The following is a 23,168-nucleotide window of genomic DNA, read 5'->3' as shown; positions in this document are numbered from 1 at the left end:
TTCCGTGTATAATTTTATTAATCATTTCCTTTTGGAATTTTTTAATCGAAAATTTCAGTGCGATGGCTAAATTTCCTAGCCCTCCAATGGTAAAGATTTACTAAATTCGTGTCTCCCACAAAATAATTTAGAATTTTTCAAAATTTGTATATTTTACTAATATGAAAACAAGTAAGGAAAGTCTAAAGTCGGGCGGGGCCGACTATATTATACCCTGCACCACTTTGTAGATCTAAATTTTCGATACCATATCACATCCGTCAAATGTATTGGGGGCTATATATAAAGGTTTGTTCGAAATACATATATTTAAATATCACTCGATCTGGACAGAATTTGATAGACTTCTACAAATGTATAGACACAATGTTAGTAAAATATTATGGGAAAATATTTAAATCTGAAGCAATTTTAAGGAAACTTCGCAAAAGCATACCCGGTTCCAAAGATTTTGTCTTTACCGTTGTTTTTTTTTTTTTTTTTTTTTACTTTAAAAATTTTGGTATTGATTCCGAGCCAAAGAAGCGGAGAATACAAGTAAGGATACTTTTAACACACAATTCTCTTTTAAATTCGGGTTTTGTGTACTTGCTTCTAGGAAGCAAATTTTAATTTTTCGCTTTTTCAGCTTTTTTTCTTCATACGCTATCAAAGTCCTTTAAAAACGAAATAACGACAACTTTATTTTCCAAATTAAGACTCGACTTCCAGTAGAAATTATGCTGTGTTTCAAGTAAAACGTCTTTAAAACAAAGTGTTGAAAAACATGTCCTATATTTGAACGATTTTTTGCTTTGTAGTCAAGATGCAAAAAGACAACAAATTTAAAGACAATTTCATTAAATTTAAAGATTTTTTCTGAATTATTAAAGTCAAGTTGACCTTAGCCCAAACTTTTTTTCTTTCATTTTATGATACGCATTTTTAAGTGAAATCGCTTAATTATAAGGACAAAATGACTTCATTGAAAAGTTTATCGAATTTTGGTCAAGGAAAAAAACTTTATACTAAAGAAATGCGTCTTTTATGCTAAGCAAAATTTGCATTCGTATTTTAAAGACATGAAATCTTTGACCTCACGACAATGTTTTTTTCAGTGTAAATCTACTCCCTGTGCAAAATTTCGCCCAAATTGGGCCAAAACTCTGGCTATTAGAACCGTATTAGTCCATATCGGGCGAAAGATATGTATGGGAGCTATATCTAAATCTGATCCGATTTCAATCAAATTTTGCACACTTAACTTCACTACTAATTGTACTCCTAGTGCAAAATTTCAAACAAATTGCGCCAAAACTCTGGCTTTTAGGACCATATTAGTCCATATCGGGCGAAAGATATATATGGGATCTATATCTAAATCTGAACCGATTTCAACCAAATTTTGCACACTTGACTATACTACTAATTGTACTCCTAGTGCAAAATTTCAACCAAATTGGGCCAAAACTCTGGCTTTTAGGACCACATTAGTCCATATCGGGCGAAAGATATATATGGGAGCTATATCTAAATCTGAACCGATTTCAATCAAATTTTGCACACTTGACTATACGGCTAAGTGTTATGTTTGTACAAAATTTCAAGCAAATCGGTATAAAACTCTGGCTGCTGGGTGCATATTAGTGCATATCGGGCGAAAGATATATATGGGGGCTATATCTAAATCTGAACCGATTTCTTCCAAAACCAATAGGGTTCTATTCTGACCCAAATTAGGAACATGTGCCAAAATTGAAGGCGATTGGACTTATATTGCGATCTAGACTTTGATCACAAAAATGTGTTCACAGACAGACGGACGGACGGACAGACGGACATGGTTATATCGACTCAGGGACCCACCCTGAGCATTATTGCCAAAGACACCATGTGTCTATCTCGTCTCCTTCTGGGTGTTACAAACATATGCACTAACTTATAATACCCTGTTCCACAGTGTGGCGCAGGGTATAATTCATAGGATTAAGTTTGTATGCAATCGAAATGGCGTTTGTTTAGGTTTTATAAAAAATGTGATTTTGAATCGTTGTCGTTAATAACTATATAATTCGATGGAAAAATATTAATGTTCACATGCAACTTGCAACAAATAATTTTCAGTTTGAGTAAGAACACAAAAGGAAAGGATATGTGAGATTTATTTATTTCCAAAAAAGAATACTTTATTGAAATGTATGTAACTAAATTGATTAAATGTTTTGCTTTATTTTCAGGTGTACTTGTTAAAAAACATAAACATACGTCGAACACTTAATAATTTATATAATACTTTATACACCATTAACTACATGGCCTTAACGAACACATATTTCGACAGGAAATATCGCCCATAACGATAGAAGGGATTTTTTTGCAGAAACTCCAGAGAACTAAGGCGACATTTGAAAGTCACCCATGCCATAATGGTGAACAGAATATAGAAACCAAGCAAAGAGAATGCGGCCCGCATATAATCGGCATTTAAAGTACCTGTCAATTTTAATATAAACTGTGGCTTTTTACCCAAGCAGAACATAATGTCCGATGGACAGATCAAATCTTCGCGATCAAATTTCAATAAAGCTGAGATGGCACCCTCCAGGGAATGACGCATAAAACTGCTGTACATTAAAATTTGCTCGAGCAAATTCAAATTGGGTCTCTCAATTGCATAGGTGGAGAATAGAATGAAGACAGCTATAAAATTTGGACCGATGAACAAGGCATTCTGAAAGAAAACAAAGTAAAAAAGAAAATTAATTGTTTATATAAAAAATTGTAATTGATTAAGGATATAACAAAATATACACAGTGAGAATTACTACTATTTATACCCTGCGCCACACTGTGGAACAGGGTATTATAAGTTAGTGCATATGTTTGCAACACCCAGAAGATAGACACATGGTGTCTTTGGCACAAATGCTCAGGGTGGGCTCTTGAGTCGATATAGCGATGTCCGTCTGTCCGTGAACACATTTTTGTAATCAAAGTCTAGGTCGCAGTTTTAGTCCAATCGACTTCAAATTTGGCACATGTATGTCTTTTGTCTCAGAATAGATCCCTATTGATTTTGGAAGAAATCGATATAGCTCCCATATATATATTTCGCCCGATATGGACTTATATGGCCCCAGAAGCCAGACTTTTATCCTAATTTGGTTAAAATTTTGCACAAAAAGAACAATTAGTAATATAGTCAAGTGTGCCAAATTTTATTGAAATCGGTTCAAATTTAAATATAGCTCCCATATATATCTTTCGCCCGATATGGACTAATACGGTCCCAGAAGCCAGAGTTTTACCCCAATTTGGTTGAAATTTTGTACTAGGAGTATAATTAGTAGTGTATTCAAGTGTGCCAAATTTTATTGAAATCGGTTCAGATTTAGATATAGTTCCCATATATATCGTTCGACCGATTTACACTCATATGACCACAGTGGCCAATCTTTTACTCCGATTTAATTGCAATTTTGCACAGGGAGTCGAATAAGCATTGTATCTATGCGTGCCAAATTTGGTTGAAATCGGTTCAGATTTAGATATAGCCCCCATATATAGCATTCGGCCGATTTAACTCATATGACCACAGAGGCCAATTTTTTACTCCGATTTAGTTGAAATTTTGCACAGGGAGTAAAATTAGCATTGTAGCTATGCGTGCCAAATTTGGTTGAAATCGGTTCAGATTTAGACATAGCTCCAATATATAGCTTTCGACCGATTTACACTCATATGACCACAGAGGCCAATTTTTTGCTCCGATTTAGTTGAAATTTTGCACAGGGAGTAGAATTAGCATTGTAGCTATGCGTGCCAAATTTGGTTGAAATCGGTTCAGATTTAGATATAGCTCCCATATATATCTTTCGGCCGATATGGACTAATACGGTCCCAGAAGCCAGAGTTTTACCCCAATTTGGTTGAAAATTTGTACTGGGAATATAATTAGTAGTGTATTCAAGTGTGCCAAATTTTATTGAAATCGATTCAGATTTAGATATAGTTCCCATATATATCGTTCGCCCGATTTACACTCATATGACCACAGTGGCCAATCTTTTACTCCGATTTAATTGAAATTTTGCACAGGAAGTAGAATTAGCATTGTAGCTATGCGTGCCAAATTTGGTTGAAATCGGTTCAGATTTAGACATAGCTCCAATATATAGCTTTCGACCGATTTACACTCATATGACCACAGAGGCCAATTTTTTGCTCCGATTTAGTTGAAATTTTGCACAGGGAGTAGAATTAGCATTGTAACTATGCGTGCTAAATTTGGTTGAAATCGGTTCAGATTTAGATATAGCTCCCATATATAGAATTCGGCCGATTTACACTCATATGACCACAGAGGCCAATTTTTTACTCCGATTTAGTTGAAATTTTGCACAGGGAGTAAAATTAGCATTGTAGCTATGCGTGCCAAATTTGGTTGACATCGGTTCAGATTTAGATATAGCTCCCATATATATGTTTTTCTGATTTCGACAGAAATGGTCAAAATACCAACATTTTCCTTGTTAAATCGCCACTGCTTAGTCGAAAAGTTGTAAAAATGACTCTAATTTTCCTAAACTTCTAATACATATATATCGAGCGATAAATCATAAATAAACTTTTGCGAAGTTTCCTTAAAATTGCTTCAGATTTAAATGTTTCCCATATATTTTTACTAAAATTGTGTTCCACTCTAGTGCATTAGCCAATTTAAATTTTGAGTCTATAGATTTGGTAAACGTCTATCAAATTCTGTCCAAATCGAGTGATATTTAAATAGCACCCAACACATTTGACGGATGTGATATGGTATCGAAAATTTAGATCTACAAAGTGGTGCAGGGTATAATATAGTCGGCCCCGCCCGACTTTAGACTTTCCTTACTTGTTTTTTTTTTTTTTTTTAATTTCCAAGTTTAGTTGAAACACAAAACGAATTCCACAAAAAAATTAATTGAAACAAATAATTATTTAAACACATTAAAAAAAAATATTTAATTAAAATCAAAAACTAAAATTGATATGATGTCTTCATTTGAACCAGACAAAAACGGACTGAAACACACTATCGAAACATGTATCTTTCAGACTCAAAAAAATATTAAACATTTAGAAAAAATCGGGTGATAATAGCAACCTATAGACGAGAATTAATGAAAAATCTGTTAAAAAATATTAAAAACTGAATTTATATGTGTGTATTTCTTGTTTTAAATTAAATTTAATAAAGATTTACTAAATTCGTATTTCCCACAAAATAGATCCGAATTTCTATTGTGAACTCCAAGATTTTTTCCCTCAAACTACGAAAATGTTTTTAACAAGTAAAAAACAAAATATTTCTTGAATTTGGCGAAAAATATTTACTTATTTTGTCATATCGTCGTGATGGGTTCACTTTTCTTAGAGTGTATAAATGGCAATGCTATTTGCACATCTTGCCTACGTATAATTTTTGGAAAATTTCACCTTAAATTATTCACACATTCAGGTATGTTCTGGATTTCCCTTCAACTAGATTCCACCTTCCACTTTGATTATCCGCCAAAAATGTTTGATTGGTTTCCCGTGAAACAAGATTTTTCGAAATCGCTTGCTGAATAATGAAAGTCTGCAAATCATATAATTTGCAGAGGAAAATGCAAACACATATAATCACATATGTGGTACAATTCTTTTATTTCTAAGTTTGTGGCAAAATGTTGAGGAAATGCGAAGAAGCTCATGTGCTGCAATCTAAAGAAAAACTACTAAATGGTAAAATATTTATAAAAATCATGAAATCGTTGTTACATTTTTGGCGAATTATCTTTTGTTTACTATTTAAGAGTTCAGAGACAAGCTCCAAATTTGAGGAACTACGACCTCACGCGAAACATTTAACGTCTTTAGAAAACAAGTATATACAGCACTAAGTTCAGCCGGGCCGAATCTTAAATACCCACCACCATGAACCAAATATTAGGGTTTCCTTTGAAATTTCAGGAGGGCGTGAGGACTTGAGGACACTTCCCGAAGATAAATTTAAAGATTTCACCTATTTCACCCGATACACTTTTTTGTGAGCCTAAAATACCAGAATATTTACAATTTCAGGCAAATCAGATAAAAACTATGGTTTCTAGAAACCCAAGGAGTTAAATCGGGAGATGGGGGCCATACTAAAATATGGACCGATACTCACCGTTTTCTTTATGACCCGAAAATACCTCTAGATTTCAGGCAAATAGGATAAAAACTTCGGATTCTAGAAGCCCAAGAAGTAAAATCCGGAAATCGGTCTATATGGGGGCTATACCAAAATATGGACCGATACTCACCATTTTCGGCACACCTCTTTATGGCCCTAAAATACCTCTAGATTTCAAATTTCAGGCAAATTGGATAAAAACAAGGGTTTCTATAAGCCCAAGACCCCAAATCGGGAGGTCGTTTTAAATGGGGACCATACCAAAACCTGGACCGATATAGCCCATCTTCGAACTTGACCTGCCTGCAGACAAAAGACGAGTTTGTGCACAATTTCAGCACGTTTGCTTCATTATTGAAGACTGTAGCGTGATTACAACAGACAGACGGACATCGTTATATCGTCTTAGAATTTCTCCCTGATCAAGAATATATATACTTTATATAGTCATAAATCGATATTTTGATGTGTTACAAACGGAATGACAAACTTATTATACGCCCGTCACCATTCTATGGTGGTGGGTATAAAAATTAATTAGTTAATTTTCCTGTGTAGTTCAAATAATTAACTTCTTTGAGAGGACATTTTTGGAAGTGCTTTAAGTTGTGCCTTTAGAACAACTCCCAATTTTTGCTGGGAAAAAGTGTGTAACTACTATTAGTTGCTTTATTAAAAATTACTTGTCTAGTTATGTTGATGTATGATTTTTTATTCATTTTTATAAAATAAAACATTAGTTGAACCTATAAGTTCAGTCTATTAATTTTTAGCTAGGGGTGCTATAGCCCATTAGCTACGCTAATGAGTTTGATAAAATCCTCTACAAAAATACAAATTTGTCAACATTTTATTTTCTATAAAAATAAAATTTTGACAAAATTTTCTACAGAAATAAAATTTTGACAAAATTTTCTATAAAAATAAAATTTTGACAAAATTTTCTATAGAAATAATATTTTGACAAAATTTTCTATAGAAATAAAAGTTTGACAAAAATATTCTATAGAAATAAAATTTTGACAAAATTTTCTATAGCCATATAACAGGTTGGCTGATAAGTCCCCGGTCTAACAAAGTAAAACACTTTTTTTTCAAAATTCGTTTTTATTATTCAACATAGTTCCCTAGAAGAGCGATACAACGATTATAACGACCTTCCAATTTTTTGATACCATTTTGGTAGTACTCCTTCGGTTTTGCCTCAAAATAGGCCTCAGTTTCGACGATCACCTCTTCATTGCAGCCAAATTTTTTCCCTGCGAGCATCCTTTTGAGGTCTGAGAACAAGAAAAAGTCGCTGGGGCCAGATCTGGAGAATACGGTGCGTGGGGAAGCAATTCGTAGCCCAATTCATGAATTTTTGCCATTGTTCTCAATGACTTGTGGCACGGTGCGTTGTCTTGGTGGAACAACACTTTTTTCTTCTTCACATGGGGCCGTTTTCGACCTTCAAACGCTCCAATAACGCCATACAATAGTCACTGTTGATGGTTTTTCCCTTCTCAAGATAATCGATAAAAATTATTCCATGCGCATCCCAAAAAACAGAGGCCATTACTTTGCCAGCGGATTTTTGAGTTTTTCCACGCTTCGGAGACGGTTCACCGGTCGCTGTCCACTCAGCCGACTGTCGATTGGACTCAGGAGTGTAGTGATGGAGCCATGTTTCATCCATTGTCACATATCGACGGAAAAACTCGGGTGTATTACGAGTTAACAGCTGCAAACACCGCTCAGAATCATCAACAAGTTGTTGTTTTTGGTCAAATGTGAGCTCGCGCGGCACCCATTTTGCATAGAGCTTCCGCATATCCAAATATTGATGAATGATATGACCAACATGTTCCTTTGATATCTTTAAGGCCTCTGGCTATCTCGATCAACTTCATTTTACGGTCATTCAAAATCATTTTGTGGATTTTTTTGATGTTTTCGTCGGTAACCACCTCTTTCGGGCGTCCACTGCGTTCACCGTCCTCCGTGCTCATTTCACCACGCTTGCATTTTGCATACCAATCAATTATTGTTGATTTCCCTGGGGCAGAGTCCAGAAACTCATTATCCAGCCAAGTTTTTGCTTCCACCGTATTTTTCCCTTCAGAAAACAGTATTTTATCAAAACACGAAATTCCTTTTTTCCATTTTTTTCACAATAACAAAAGTTGCTTCACAAAAGGCGCTCTATCTCATAAACTAATTGACTTACAGACTTCAAATTTTGACACGAATCATTTAATGCTTATCTAGAGCATATAATTGCCGCGAAAACCATGTATTTTGTCTTTGTAAAAATAGTTTTCGAGCGGAGAAAAATGTATGGTGGCAATAAGCATTTGAATGGTTCTCAAATACCGCAAACATGTTCTATCATTTAAATGATAGAATTTGAGACCATTAAATGTCGGGAAAATCATATATCTGACCATTCAATTTTTTTTACTTTTTTACAGGGAAAAAAGTATTTTTATAGGTTAAGTATAGACATGTCTAGAACCATTACATGACCATAAAAACCATTTAAATTTTTTTCGTGACCATTTAATTTTTTAACTTGTTTGCAGATAAAAGAATTTTATAAAAACATTGAGCAGGTACACACGATTTTCATTTTGCGCGTCAGTCGTGTGTTGATTGTTTCTTGGAATGGACGGAGAATACGGATTTACTGTGTTTTGTGTTTATTCAGAAGTGGCACGTGGTTTTATGTGAACACAAAAAAGGAAAGTGTAATTGAAAAAATGTACCGGTTTTTTGTTCTGCATTTTGCTATATGGTATTATTTATTTTTATTTGCAGTTACATGATGTCTGCGTTTGTACATTTGATGCGCACGATGTAAATATGGAATAATTACTTATTGTTGAAATTGAAATAAAATAGAGTGTGTAAAAATATATGATGTTTGCTTGAACGGCATTATAAATACAAATAAACAATGAAGTAGTTTATAAATAAATAAAAACAAATAAATAAAGTTAATTTTGTGTTTTCTTTTCTCAAGTGGCGTCCTTTTTCCACGATGAAAAAAGTTTTTTCATAAAGATCAAAACATTTTAGGTTGTGACCATGTTCTTTTAACTAGGAGAAAAACATTTTTAATGAATACCATAACATTTTAAATCGTGACCATTGTCTTTTCATTCAAACAAAATTCTTTTTATCAATATAATAACATTTTAGATGAGGACAATTACATTTTTCTTAGAACCATGTTCACTGAGCCAACATGGTTGCAGGTTAAAATGTTACATGGTCGCCGCAAAAATAGCTCCTATCATATTATTTTGCTCTTCGTATATGATTGTGACAATCATGTTTCTTCTCTGCGTGTAACGATACTTAATATACGTACACAGTGTCCATCTATGCATAAAAAGTCGAAAAAATGGACATTTTGTAATCTTCATGGAATGATTTTCAAATTCGAATCGAATTAACTAATCGATTTTTTATGTTAGCTACTATTGCACTGATAATTATTGACGTACTACGAAAGATTATGCGACTTAAATTTCAGAGTACGCAATTTTTTTATGGTTCTAGACATGTCTATACTTAACCTATAAAAATACTTTTTCCCTGTAAAAAAGTAAAAAAAATTGAATGGTCAGATATATGATTTTCCCGACATTTAATGGTCTCAAATTCTATCATTTAAATGATAGAACATGTTTGCGGTATTTGAGAACCATTCAAATGCTTATTGCCACCATACATTTTTCTCCGCTCGAAAACTATTTTTACAAGGACAAAATACATGGTTTTCGCGGCAATTACATGCTCTAGATAAGCATTAAATTGATGCGGCAACCATGTCCAAACATGGTTTTTCTGTGCGTGTACTAAGGCTATGGACTTACCAATAAACGAAGCCTCGTTCCTATAAACAGTCCAAAACTAGATGCTGTCGCCGATGTGAGTATAATAATGCCAACGAATAAAGCGAACCTAAACCATTGCAACGGTTGTCCACTCAGAACATATATTAGAGACGATCCGATTATTGCCGTAACACACGCACTGGGTATTTGACATGTTATCAGAGCCATAAAATAGGAACTGGCACGATACCATTGATTGAAATGCTCTCTGCGTAAATACTGGATGCGTTGAGGTACTGAAAAGGCAGACAATGAGTAAGATTAATAAAATATACTTTTGTTATAATACAAAAAAAAATGAAATTTTAAGGTACTAAACTCTTCTTTTGTAATCGCAATAATTTTTTGAATGAAGAAAAATCTCAAAACATCAGCCTCAACGTTAAAACCTCGAAAGAATCTCACCCCCAACGAAAGACCTTCAGAAGTAGTGAAAGAGACAGCTACACCCTCAAAAAAAATCGCTTCTCTAATATATGTTCCAAACATATTTTGCAGGAAGCACATATATTATGGGATTCCCCCGAAACATTAATATGTTTGTTTTATGTGATCATATTATATGTTTGGAAGCATTTTGAGTCCAAAAATAGTATATGCTTGGAAGAATTCCCCAAAGAAGATTATGTTCATTCCCTCACATAATTTTCACTTCCACGAAATTTTTGAGTCCTTCGCATCTTTTTCTGCAATACAAATATGCTGTTTTTTTTTTCAAATGTCTATTCTCTTTATTCCGAATACTCATTCTACTATTCAAATTAAATAATATTTAGACTAAAGCATACCAAATTTTTGGCCTTATTATAAAACAGTTTTCCGAAACAACATACAAGCGGTTTCACAGAAATTGCTCTCATTTCATTCTCTCGCTGTGTTATGTTGATATCTTTTTATTCAACCCTCCCGGTTTCCATCTCTATTTCTTTCTCTATACTAACTCTCTCTCACTTTGCCGCTCTCTGAATAAAGTATCACAACATATATATGTTTACTCGAAATTTGTAAATTTGTATATGTTTACATTCACACATATTATTTTTATGAAACATACATGCCCCAAACATAATATATTCTAACATATTAACATATGTGTCCCAAACATTTTGTGTTAGTTTAGGAACATTACATGTTTGGACTTGTGTTTAAAAATTGTGCCCGAAACACATTTTCTTTATATCAGAACATATGAAAAACATATTTTTCTAACAGTGTAGTAAATACCCGGAACTACTACTAACGGTCTACGAATACAACCAGGCCTAGTAAATGGAAAATTCCCCGAACATTGGGGGACTCATAAACTAGTCCTGTCGGGATACCATCTGCTCTGCATTGGAAGTGTGCGCGTAACACATGTGTAAATAACGTGAGTCGTAAATGAAATTCAAACTGAATCTCGTGAATGTGCGTGAATGGAACTAAATTTAAATATGTCGTACGTGAGCGTAAATGAAAATCAAATTTTTTCGTAAACGTGAGTGAATTTAAAATAGGATACAGATTTCATTTATAGAATTTTTGTTCTCTTTTTGTAATATATCATAAAGGTGTTAATGTAAAAAAAATAAATTGGCAATTCTTGTAATTGTAAAATACTTAATCAAAAGATGCAAAATCTTCGAAATAAGTATTAGCGTAAAAAAATTCACCAAACTATTTCCAATTAAACTTTTAATTGAATTTTCAAAAATATTAAATTATCAATTTAATTGATTCAACAAATATTTTAATTAAAACAAAAATCAATTACATTAGTCAATAGTATCAATTAATTTTTTAATTGACTATAGTGATGCATGCTATCATTGCTGTGATTGAAGATATAAAGATATAAGATATAAAAATTAATTGGATCAATTAATTTCGTGATTGAATCCAAAAATTATTTTTTGTGTCTCATCGTCGGGATACCGTCTGCTCTGCATTGGAAGTGTGCGCGTAACACATGTGACTCACGTGTAAATCACGTGAGTCGTAAATGAAATTCAAAATGAATCTCGTGCACTGAAAAAACAGTGAACCCACCAGGAAGACAATTTTCGATTAATTTTAGAAAATTTTGAATATTTTGAGAAAATTTTAACTAAACAGTATAACAAACGCTGGCATCACGCCGATGTCATAAAAATAAGTAAATATTTTTCGACAAATTCAAGAAAATTTATTAGACATAATTAGGTTTTTGCACTTGTTAAAGAAACTTTTGTAGTTTGAAGAAAAAAATTGGAGTTCAAAATTGCAAGAATGCCTTTAGTGACATACGAAGTTCCTGATGAAAGTATTTGCAGTAAAATTTACAAATTTAAAGAAATATTGAACTATTTTGTGGAAGACACGAATTTAGTTAATCTTTATCCTTCATTTGTGTACATTTTTTCCTCGTTTTAGTTAATTTAACTAACGTACACAAAAAAATATTAGAGTAGAGGAAACTTTCTTCAAACATAATAATTCCATGAAGTAAAATAAAGGTAAATTGGCTTTAGTGAAATAGAGAGTTCATTTTTTTGAGCGTGAAAGTGCGTGAATGGGACTAAATTATTTGGATCAATTAATTTCGTGATTGAATCCAAAAATTATGTTTTTGTGTGTATTTTTGTTGATTCTATATGTAAGTTAATTCAAAGAATATTTCTTTAAATTAAAAATGTTTTTCTTTAATTTAAGGGAAATTTACGTCGTAAATTTAAAGACAACAATTTTTAAAGCAAAGATTATAAACTTTTATAAATCTTTCATAATATTATTTTCCAATATTATTTTCAGTGTAGGCATAATGAATAATATATCGATATACTTACTATATGTTAAAGTGGCAGGTAGCGACAGGAAAACAAATTGCACCACCGATAACAAAGCCAAATTGTAATTGAACATTCCCAAAGGAGCATCGTATCCAATGCCAAAGTAAGCATATCCCAGTATAAAAGACATTCCCACATTGGTGGCCATTGTAAGTTTTATATTACTCTAAAAAAAAGGAAAAAATATTAATAAAAAAGTATATAAGGCCGTAAGTTCGGCCAGACCGAATCTTATGTACCCCCCACCATGGATTGCGTAAAAACTTCTACGAAAGACTGTCATCCACAATCGAATTACTTGGGTTGCGGTAACACTTGCCGATGGCAAAGTATCTTAAAACTTCTTAACAACGTCTTCTAAATTGTAAGTTAGTCCATACGGGGTATATATTAAACAAAACAAGTATATACGGCCGTAAGTTCGGCCAGGCCGAAGCTTATGTACCCTCCACCATGGATTGCGTAGAAACTTCTACTGAAGCCGATGGCAAGGTATCTTAAAACTTCCTAATACCGTAATATATGCCACATAGTCCATACGTGGTATATATTAAACTCGAAAAGGCCGATTAAATACGTATATAATTAAGTTTAAAGTTTCTATAGAAATAAAATTTTGACAAAATAAAATTTTGACAACATTTTCTATAGAAGGAAAAAAATTTCTATAGAAATAAATTTTCTATAGAAATAAAATTTTGACAAAATTTTCTATACAAATAAAATTTTGGCAAAATTTTCTATAGAAGTAAAATTTTGACAACATTTTCTATAGAAATAAAATTTTGACAACATTTTCTATAGAAATAAAATTTTGACAAAATTTTCTATAGAAATAAAATTTTGACAAAATTTTCTATAGAAATAAAATTTTGACAAAATTTTCTATTGAAATAAAATTTTGACAAAATTTTCTATTGAAATAAAATTTTGACAAAATTTGCTATAGAAAAAAATTTTGACAAAATTTTCTATAGAAATAACATTTTGGCAAAATTTTCCATAGAAATAAAATTTTTGAAAAAATTTCTATAGAAATAAAATTTTGGTAGATTATTTTTGGCAATATGGACCAATTTTTGTGTGATTGCCGATCGGCTATATATAACTATAAACCGATATGGACCAATTTTGCATGACTGTTAGCGGCCATATACAAGCGCAATGTACCAAATTTCAACCGAATCCGATGAATTTTGCTCCTCCAAGAGGTTCCGGAGGTCAAATCTGGGGATAGATTTATATGGGGGCTATACAGTAATCCCTCGATTTACGTCGTCTCGGTTTACGTTGTTTCGATTTACGTCGTCAAGTTTATTTTTCCATCAAACTTCGATTTAAGTCGCCATTCGATTTACGTCGTCAATTTTTTTGCCCACTTTATCAGAAATGCCTTCCATAAGTAAAATAAATATCATCGATGATGACATCGAAACATTTTTTTTCTAAAATTCTTACCGAACAACAAACTTGTTCGGTAAGAATTACCTCTATTTTTGGAGTTGTCTATTATGTACACGCACACACATACATAAATGGACTTAGGAGTAAGCACCCTGCAAACATTTTCTATTGAAAGTGTATCGAAGTAGTTTCGCCCTGGAAGATATAACTTTCAAAGGCGATATCATTTTCTTATCGAGTTAGTGTCCCCGTTCGAGAACAAATGTCCCACTACGCGATAGTGTTCTCAGGGAATCAAACCAGTGACCGAAAGAAGTAAAAAAAGCGATAGTTATTTTTTAAAAAATAAATATGATGATCAGCCGCACCGAGCGTTGAACTCGGAACCTTTCGTTTTCTAGTCAGAGGCTTTCTCTCTGTGCTACCCACGCTCGTTGGCTGATAGTGGCTTTTTACACACATGTACTCTCAAAGAGGTGCTATTGAAAAATTCGCTATGTCGTATGGAATCTATGTTTTAAAGTCGATTTAGTTTCGAAACGGAAACACCCCACGCGATAGTTGTTTTTATTGTTGTTGTGCTTGAGATTTTTTTACTACCAGAAAACTTCCAGGCGATCCGAAGTAGTGACATTTTAGCGAAAGACGATAAAACTATCACCCAAATACTTGCAGGGTGTTAGCAATTTTTAATTGGGTTTACGTCGTTTCGATTAACGTCGCCAAATTCCGGAACCAATCACGACGTAAATCGAGGGATTACTGTATATAATTATGGACCCATATGGACCAATTTTGCATGGTTGTTAGAGACCATATACTAACACCACGTACCAAATTTAAACCGCATCGGATGAAATTTGCTTCTCTTTGAGGCTCCGCAAACTAAATCTGGGAATCGGTTTATATGGGGGCTATATATATTTATGGACCGATATGGACCAATTTTTGCGTAGTTGTACCATGTACCAAAGCCAAATCTGAGGATCCCTTTATATGGGGGTTATACGTAAAAGTGGACCGATATGGCCCATTTTCAATACCATCCGACCTACATCGATAACAACTACTTGTGCCAAGTTTCAAGTCGATAGCTTGTTTCGTTCGGAAATTAGCGTGATTTCAACAGACGGACGGACATGCTTAGATCGACTCAGAATTTCACCACAACCCAGAATATATATACTTTGGAGCAATATTTCGATGTGTTACAAACGGAATAATATACCCCCATCGTATGACGGAGGGTATAATAAGTCGGGTTTTCTTTCGTGACGCTTTAACTCCAAACGCGAATTCGTTGGACTCCAGACGCACGAACGGATTTCCACGGTTTTGCATTCCTTGGAAAAGTCTCGGGCTCTGTGAGGTTTATAGCAAAGAAAATTCAAGAAATATTTCAACGGAAAAGCGGGAAAATACTTTCTTAAATACAGCGCATATTACAAATATTTATAATTTGAATAATTTGAATACATCGCAGTTGCTTTTGTTATAAAATAATTTTATTTTTATACCCTGCGCCACACTGTGGAACAAGGTATTATAAGTTAGTGCATATGTTTGTAACACCCAGAAGGAGATGAGATAGACACATGGTGTTTTTGGCAATAATGCTCAGGGTGGGTCCCTGAGTCGATATAACCATGTCCGTCTCTCCGTCCGTCCGTCTGTCTGTGAACACATTTTTGTGATCAAAGTCTAGGTCGCAATTTAAGTCCAATCGCCTTCAAATTTGGCACATGTTCCTAATTTGGGTCAGAATAGAACTCTATTGATTTTGGAAGAAATCGGTTCAGATTTAGATATAGCTCCCATATATATATTTCGCCCGATATGCACTAATATGGACCTAGCAGCCAGAGTTTTATACCGATTTGCTTGAAACTTTGTACAAACATAACAGTCGTATAGTCATGTGTGTCAAATTTGATTGAAATCGGTTCAGATTTAGATATAGCTTCCATATATATTTTTCGCCCGATATGGGCTTATATGGCCCCAGAAGCCAGAGTTTTGGCCCAATTTGGTTGCAATTTTGCACTAGGAGTACAATTAGTAATATAGTCGTGTGTGCCAAATTTGATTGAAATCGGTTCAGATTTAGATATAGCTCCCATATATATGTTTTTCTGATTTCGACAAAAATGGTCAAAATACCAACATTTTCCTTGTTAAATCGCCACTGCTTAGTCGAAATGTTGTAAAAATGACTCTAATTTTTCTAAACTTTTGCGAAGTTTCCTTAAAATTGCTTCAGATTTAAATGTTTCCCATATTTTTTTACTAACATTGTGTCCCACCCTAGTGCATTAGCCGACTTAAATTTTGAGTCTATAGATTTTGTAGAAGTCTATCAAATTCTGTCCAGATCGAGTGATATTTAAATGTATGTATTTCGACAAACCTATATATATAGCACCCAACACATTTGACGGATGTGATATGGTATCGAAAATTTAGATCTACAAAGTGGTGCAGGGTATAATATAGTCGGCCCCGCCCGACTTTAGACTTTCCTTAGTTGTTTCAGATGGAAAATGTTCGACAAAAATGTTTTACATTTACAGAGAACACGCCGTGAGGTTATGAATTTATTATGGGATTCTTCAATATTTGGACGGGAAGGGGGGCCTCCCCCTTACCCAACCTTTTGAAAATTGTAACCAAATTGTCCGATTTGCTTGAAATTTTCAAGGAAGGTTGAAGAGGGCGTCTAGGCAAAGAACAGATACTTTATTTTTCGATATTTGGTCGATGAGGGGGGCCTTCCATTTGTCCGACTTTTTTTAAAGTACAGTGAAAAAAACCAATTTCAACCGGATCGGATGAATTCTGCTCCTCTAAGAGGCTCCGGAGGTCAAATCTGGGGATCGGATTATATGGGAGCTATATATAATTATGGACCGATATGGACCAATTTTGGCATGGTTGTTAGAGACAATATACTAACACCAATATACTAACACCACGGACGAAATTTCAACTCGGGAGCCTCTAAGAGGCTATATACAATTATGGGCCGATGTGGACCAATTTTTGCATGGTCATTAGAGACCATATACTAACACCATGTACCAAATTTCAGCCGGATCGGATGAAATTTGGTTCTCTTAGAGGCTCCGCAAGCCAAATCGGGGGATCGGTTTATATGGGGGCTATACGTAATTATGGACCGATATGGTCCATGGTTGTTAGAGACCATATACTAACACCATGTACCAAATCTCAGCCGGATCGGATGAAATTTGCTTCTCTTAGAGCAATCGCAAGCCAAATTTGGGGGTCGTTTATATGGGGGCTATACGAAAAAGTGGACGGATATGGCCCATTTTCAATACCATCCGACCTACATCAATAACAACTACTTGTGCCAAGTTTCAAGTCGGAAGTTAGCGTGATTTCAACAGACGGACGGACGGACATGCTCAGATCGACTCAGAATTTCACCACGACCCAGAATATATATACTTTATGGGGTCTTAGAGCAATATTTCGATGTGTTACAAACGGAATGACAAAGTTAATATACCCCCATCCTATGGTGGAGGGTATAATAATATTATGACAAAATTTTCTATAGGAATAAAAGTTTGGCAACATTTGCTATAACAACAAAATATTGACAAAATTTTCTAAAGAAATAAAATTTTGACAAAATTTTCTATAGAAATAAATTTTGGCAAAATTTTCTATAGAAAACAAGTAAGGAAAGTCTAAAGTCGGGCGGGGCCGACTATATTATACCCTGCACCACTTTGTAGATCTAAATTTTCCATACCATATCACATCCGTCAAAATTTTTGGGTGCTATATATATAGGTTTGTCCAAATACATACATTTAAATATCACTCGATCTGGACAGAATTTGAAAGACTTCTACAAAATCTGTAGACTCAAAATTTAAGTCGCAAAAGTTTATTTATGATTTATCGCTCGATATATATGTATTAGAAGTTTAGGAAAATTAAAGTCATTTTTACAACTTTTCGACTAAGCAGTGGCGAAAAGGAAAATGTTGGTACTTTGACCATTTTTGTCGAAATCAGAAAAACATATATATGGGAGCTATATCTAAATCTGAACCGATTTCAATCAAATTTGGCACACACGACTATATTACTAATTGTACTCCTAGTGCAAAATTGGAACCAAATTGGGCCAAAACTCTGGCTTCTGGGGCCATATAAGTCCATATCGGGCAAAAAATATATATGGAAGCTATATCTAAATCTGAACCGATTTCAATCAAATTTGGCACACATGACTATACTACCAATTGTACTCTTTGTGCAAGATTTCAAGCTAATCGGCATAAAACTCTGGCTTCTGGGTCCATATAAGTGCATATCGGGCGAAAGATATATATGGGAGCTATATCTAAATCTAAATCGATTTCAACCAAATTTGGCACGCATAGCTACAATGCAAAATCTACTCCCTGTGCAAAATTTCAACCAAATTGGGCCAAAACTCTGGCTTTTACGACCATATTAGTCCATATCGGGCGAAAGATGTATATGGGAGCTATATCTAAATCTGAACCGATTTCAATCAAATTTTGCACACTTGACTATACTACTAATTGTACTCCTAGTCCAAAATTTCAACCAAATTCTGCAAAAAATCTGGCTTCTGGGGCCATATAAGTCCATATCGGGCGAAATATATATATGGGAGCTATATCTAAATCTGAACCGATTTCAATCAAATTTTGCACACTTGACTATACGACTAAGTGTTATGTTTGTACAAAATTTCAAGCAAATCGGTATAAAACTCTGGCTGCTGGGTCCATATTAGTGCATATCGGGCCAAATATATATATGGGAGCTGTATCTAAATCTGAACCGATTTATTCCAAAATCAATAGGGTTCTATTCTGACCCAAAATAGGAACATGTGCCAAATTTTAAGGCGATTGGACTTAAATTGCGACCTAGACTTTGATCACAAAAATGTGTTCACAGACAGACGGACATGGTTATATCGACTCAGGGACCCACCCTGAGCATTATTGCCAAAGACACCATGTGTCTATCTCGTCTCCTTCTGGGTGTTACAAACATATGCACTAACTTATAATACCCTGTTCCACAGTGTGGCGCAGGGTATAAAAAGTTTGGTAAATTTTCTTAGAAATAAACTTTTGCACTGTTAGAAAAATATGTTTTTCATATGTTCCGATATAAACAAAATGTGTTTCGGGCACGATTTTAAACCACAATATATTTAAGTGCGAACATGTAATGTTCCTAAACTAACACTAAATGTTTGGGACATCTATGTTAATATGTTAGAATATATTATGTTTGGGGCATCAATGTTTCATAAAAATCATATGTGTGAATACAAACATATATAAATTTACAAATTTCGACTAAACATACATATGTTGTGATATTTTATTCAAAGCGACAGAGAGAGTATAGAGAGAAATAGAGATGGAAACCGGGAGAGTTGACGAAAGATATCAATATAACACAGCAAAAGAGTCAAAAGAGAACAATTTCTGTGAAACCGCTTGTATGTTGTTTCGGAAAACTGTTTTATGATAAGGCCAAAAATTTGATATGTTTAAGTCTAAATATTATTTAATTTGAATAAAGAGAATATACATTCTGAACTAAGAGAATAGACATTTGAAAAACAAACAGCTTATGTTTTCGCCTTGAGAGCAGCATTTTATGTATGTGTGGACATGTGTTTTGTTTATCATTTTGGCATTATGGGCACAATTTTTTTCTTGGTGCGTTAAAAATAACGAAAGGGCACTATACTCTTTTTAGAGTTGGGACAGTAAAATGAAATAAGGAGGAAATAGTGAAAAATTACACAGTGAAATGTAAAAAAACAAACTTTAGTCCTCTTTATTAAAAAGTAGTCCACGAGGAGTTGACGGACACCATCAAATATAAAAGCGGGCATTAAGTTCGAGTTTTACAGCTAAAACAATTTAAAAAGTTTATTTTCTTTAAAATGAATTATTAAAGAAAAATAAAAGGAATTTTAGAGCGATGGTGTTAAATGCTAGTAAAAAACTGTTCACTCCTAAATAAATTTATGTTTATATTATAAAATTATGTATGTATGTTTATACTCGACTCCACGTTCTTCTTTTGTTAGTTTTTGAATTCCTTCCAAATTTCAAAGTTTTGTACAAAAACAGTTTTTTATTACAAGATTGTTATTTTTGCAATAAAAAATAATATTTTATCCAAAAATCAGTCAATTTCGTTTATATCAAGCACTGTTACTGACTATAAATCTATAATAACGCACATATCGAAGTTTCATTTAAAAAAAATTAATATAGTATAAATATAAATGTGTAAATTAAAAAAAAAAAAAAAAAATGTTCGGTCGGAGCAGGGATTGAACCCACGACCCTTTGCATGCAAGGCAGACATGCTAACCACTGCTCCACGTGGCAAACAAATGTATGTTTCTGTTAAATAATGTTATGTTTGCATGGGCTCGTGGGCGCTGCAAACTATGCTATATAAATGTAACTTAAAACGATAATTATCTACTGGTGACTATAACAGCTACGTAGCCCAGTGGATAGTGTGTTGGCTTACAAACTGTATGGTCCTCGGTTCGATTCTCCGTGCAGGCGAAAGGTAAAATTTAAAAAATTTATAAAAGTGAATAATTTCTTCAACATTATTTGTATTACAGAAAAAGGTGCCAATAACTAAAAAATTTGAAAATTACGAGTATGTTAGGGAATGAGCACAATCGTGTTTGGGAAAAATTCTTCCAAGCATATAATATTTTTGGCTCAAAATGCTTCCAAACATATAATATGTTCACATAAAACAAACATATTAATGTTTCGGCAGTATGCAATAATATATGTGCTTCCTGCAAAATATGTTTGGAACATATGTTAAAGAAGCGATTTTTTTTGAGGGTGTGGACAATTAATTTCTATAGAAATAAAATTGTGGCAAAATTTTCTATAGAAATAAATTTTGGCAAAATATTCTATAGAAATAAAATTTTGGCAATTTATATAGTTCACTGTGTTACACAATGAATATCACAGTTAATATACTCCCATCCAATAGTGGCTGGTATAAAAAGTAGAAACATTTTAAATTTTTAACATTAGTTTTAATTCGGTAGTGCAAGGGATATAAAGATTAACAGTCGGAAATCTCCAAACAGCACGCTCTCTACACAGAACCATATCAAAATAAGGATAGATATATACTAAAATAAAAACTGAAATCTATGCCAAGATTCAGCACGTTATAGTATCTCCATTATTAAAGGTTTTAGCGTGATTGCAACATACAGATATGTTACGGAGAGACCTATTAGTAGCGGGAAAGTAGTAATTAATGTTATAACATTCATGATTGGCACAGTACCAAATGAAAAGAATAGAAGCACTCAATTAATTGTGATGATTTTTTGTTTGTAAATACTTAATTATCTATGTGGTTATTATTTTTTATTATGTAACTACCATATATGTGATTTATATGCATTTTCGCAAAAAAAAAAAATATTGACATATACAACTCATTACCTTATCTCTCCACATTTGTTGCATTATCCTACAAAATATCCAAGAATATTCAGACCACCAGTGCGTTTTCCATTCCCGATTTTCTTCACTTGCTCCTTCTCCCAACGAAAATTCATAATACTGCAATTCACTCGGTTCTAGTTTAGATGGTGTACCCCACTCACATCTCTTCCCATTGTTCATTTCATAAACCATTTTGTCATGAAAATTTCCATGAAAATTGGTAGCAACTTCAATAACTGAAAAAAATATAGGAGAATATTGGAAATTTAACATTCGATTAAGTTAAAACCTCGGGAATTCAAAGATGTGGATCTTCTCTTAAAGATTTTGGTATAGGTTGCTAGCCAAAGATGTATTCTTCAAAATAAAGACATTTTTAGGGAGCTATCTGCTTTTAAATCTAAGCTCAACAAAATTAAAATTAGGATACAAATCTCACTTGCCGAATTTTTATTTTCTTTCTGCAATATATTTACTATACTATTCATGTACAAATAAATTTCACTTTAAACAAGTATATAAGGCCGTAAGATCGGCCAGGCCGAATCTTATGTACCCTCCACTATGGATTGCGTAGAAACTTCTGCGAAAGACTGTCATCCACAATCGAATTTCTTGCGTTGTGTTAATACTTACCGATGGCAAGGTACCTTAACACTTCTTACCGTCGTTTTCTAAATTGTGAGTTATTCCATACGTGGTATATATTAGACAAACAAGTTATGTATAGGTAAGTCTACAAATAATTACGAATCGATATGGACTTTTGCGCGGTACGTGGAGAGCCAGAATTTAAATATGGCGGCTACAATTATGAACTTGATATGGACTAATTTTTGTGTGATTGGGGATCGATTTATCTGAGGGCTATATATAACTATAGACCGATATGGACCTAGTTAGACATGGTTGTTAACAGCCATATACTAGCACAATGTACCAAATTTCAACTGACTCGGATGAAATTTGCTCCTCCAAGAAGGTCCAAAACCAAATCTCGGAATCGGTTTATATGGAGGCTATATATAAATATGGACTGATATGGACCAATACCTGCATGGTTTTTAGAGTCCATATACTAACACCACGTACTAAATTTCAATCAGATCGGATGAATTTTGCTTATCCACCGGAGGTCAAATCTGGGGATGGGTTTTTAGGGGGCTATATATAATTATGGACTGATATGAACCAATTCCTGCATGGTTGTTGGATACCATATACCAACATCACGTACCAAATTTCAACCGAATCGGATGAATATTGCTCTTCCAAGGGGCTCCGGAGGTCATATCTAGGGATCGGTTTATATGGGGGCAATATATAATTATGGACCGATTTCGACCACATT

General features: G+C 33.7%; 1 protein-coding gene across 1 annotated transcript in view; it reads right to left on the bottom strand.

Annotated features, from left to right (window-relative positions):
• Positions 1-2,125: 2,125 nt before the first annotated feature.
• Positions 2,126-23,168, bottom strand: part of LOC142239331 (ATP-binding cassette sub-family G member 1-like) — a 51,490-nt gene continuing 30,447 nt past the window's right edge. The window contains exons 5-8 of the mRNA XM_075311116.1: positions 21,815-22,053; positions 12,867-13,035; positions 10,042-10,298; positions 2,126-2,710 (exon numbers count right to left, since the gene is read on the bottom strand). Of these exons, the coding sequence (XP_075167231.1) occupies positions 2,288-2,710; positions 10,042-10,298; positions 12,867-13,035; positions 21,815-22,053 (1,088 nt within the window). The 3' untranslated portion in view covers positions 2,126-2,287. The remainder of the gene's footprint in view (positions 2,711-10,041; positions 10,299-12,866; positions 13,036-21,814; positions 22,054-23,168) is intronic.

This window comes from Haematobia irritans, chromosome 5 (genome assembly GCF_050003625.1).
Source record: "Haematobia irritans isolate KBUSLIRL chromosome 5, ASM5000362v1, whole genome shotgun sequence".
In the NCBI taxonomy this organism is placed as follows: domain Eukaryota; kingdom Metazoa; phylum Arthropoda; class Insecta; order Diptera; family Muscidae; genus Haematobia; species Haematobia irritans.
The sequence above is the reverse complement of the archived record's forward strand: the minus strand, read 5'-3'. Positions and strand labels throughout refer to the sequence as shown.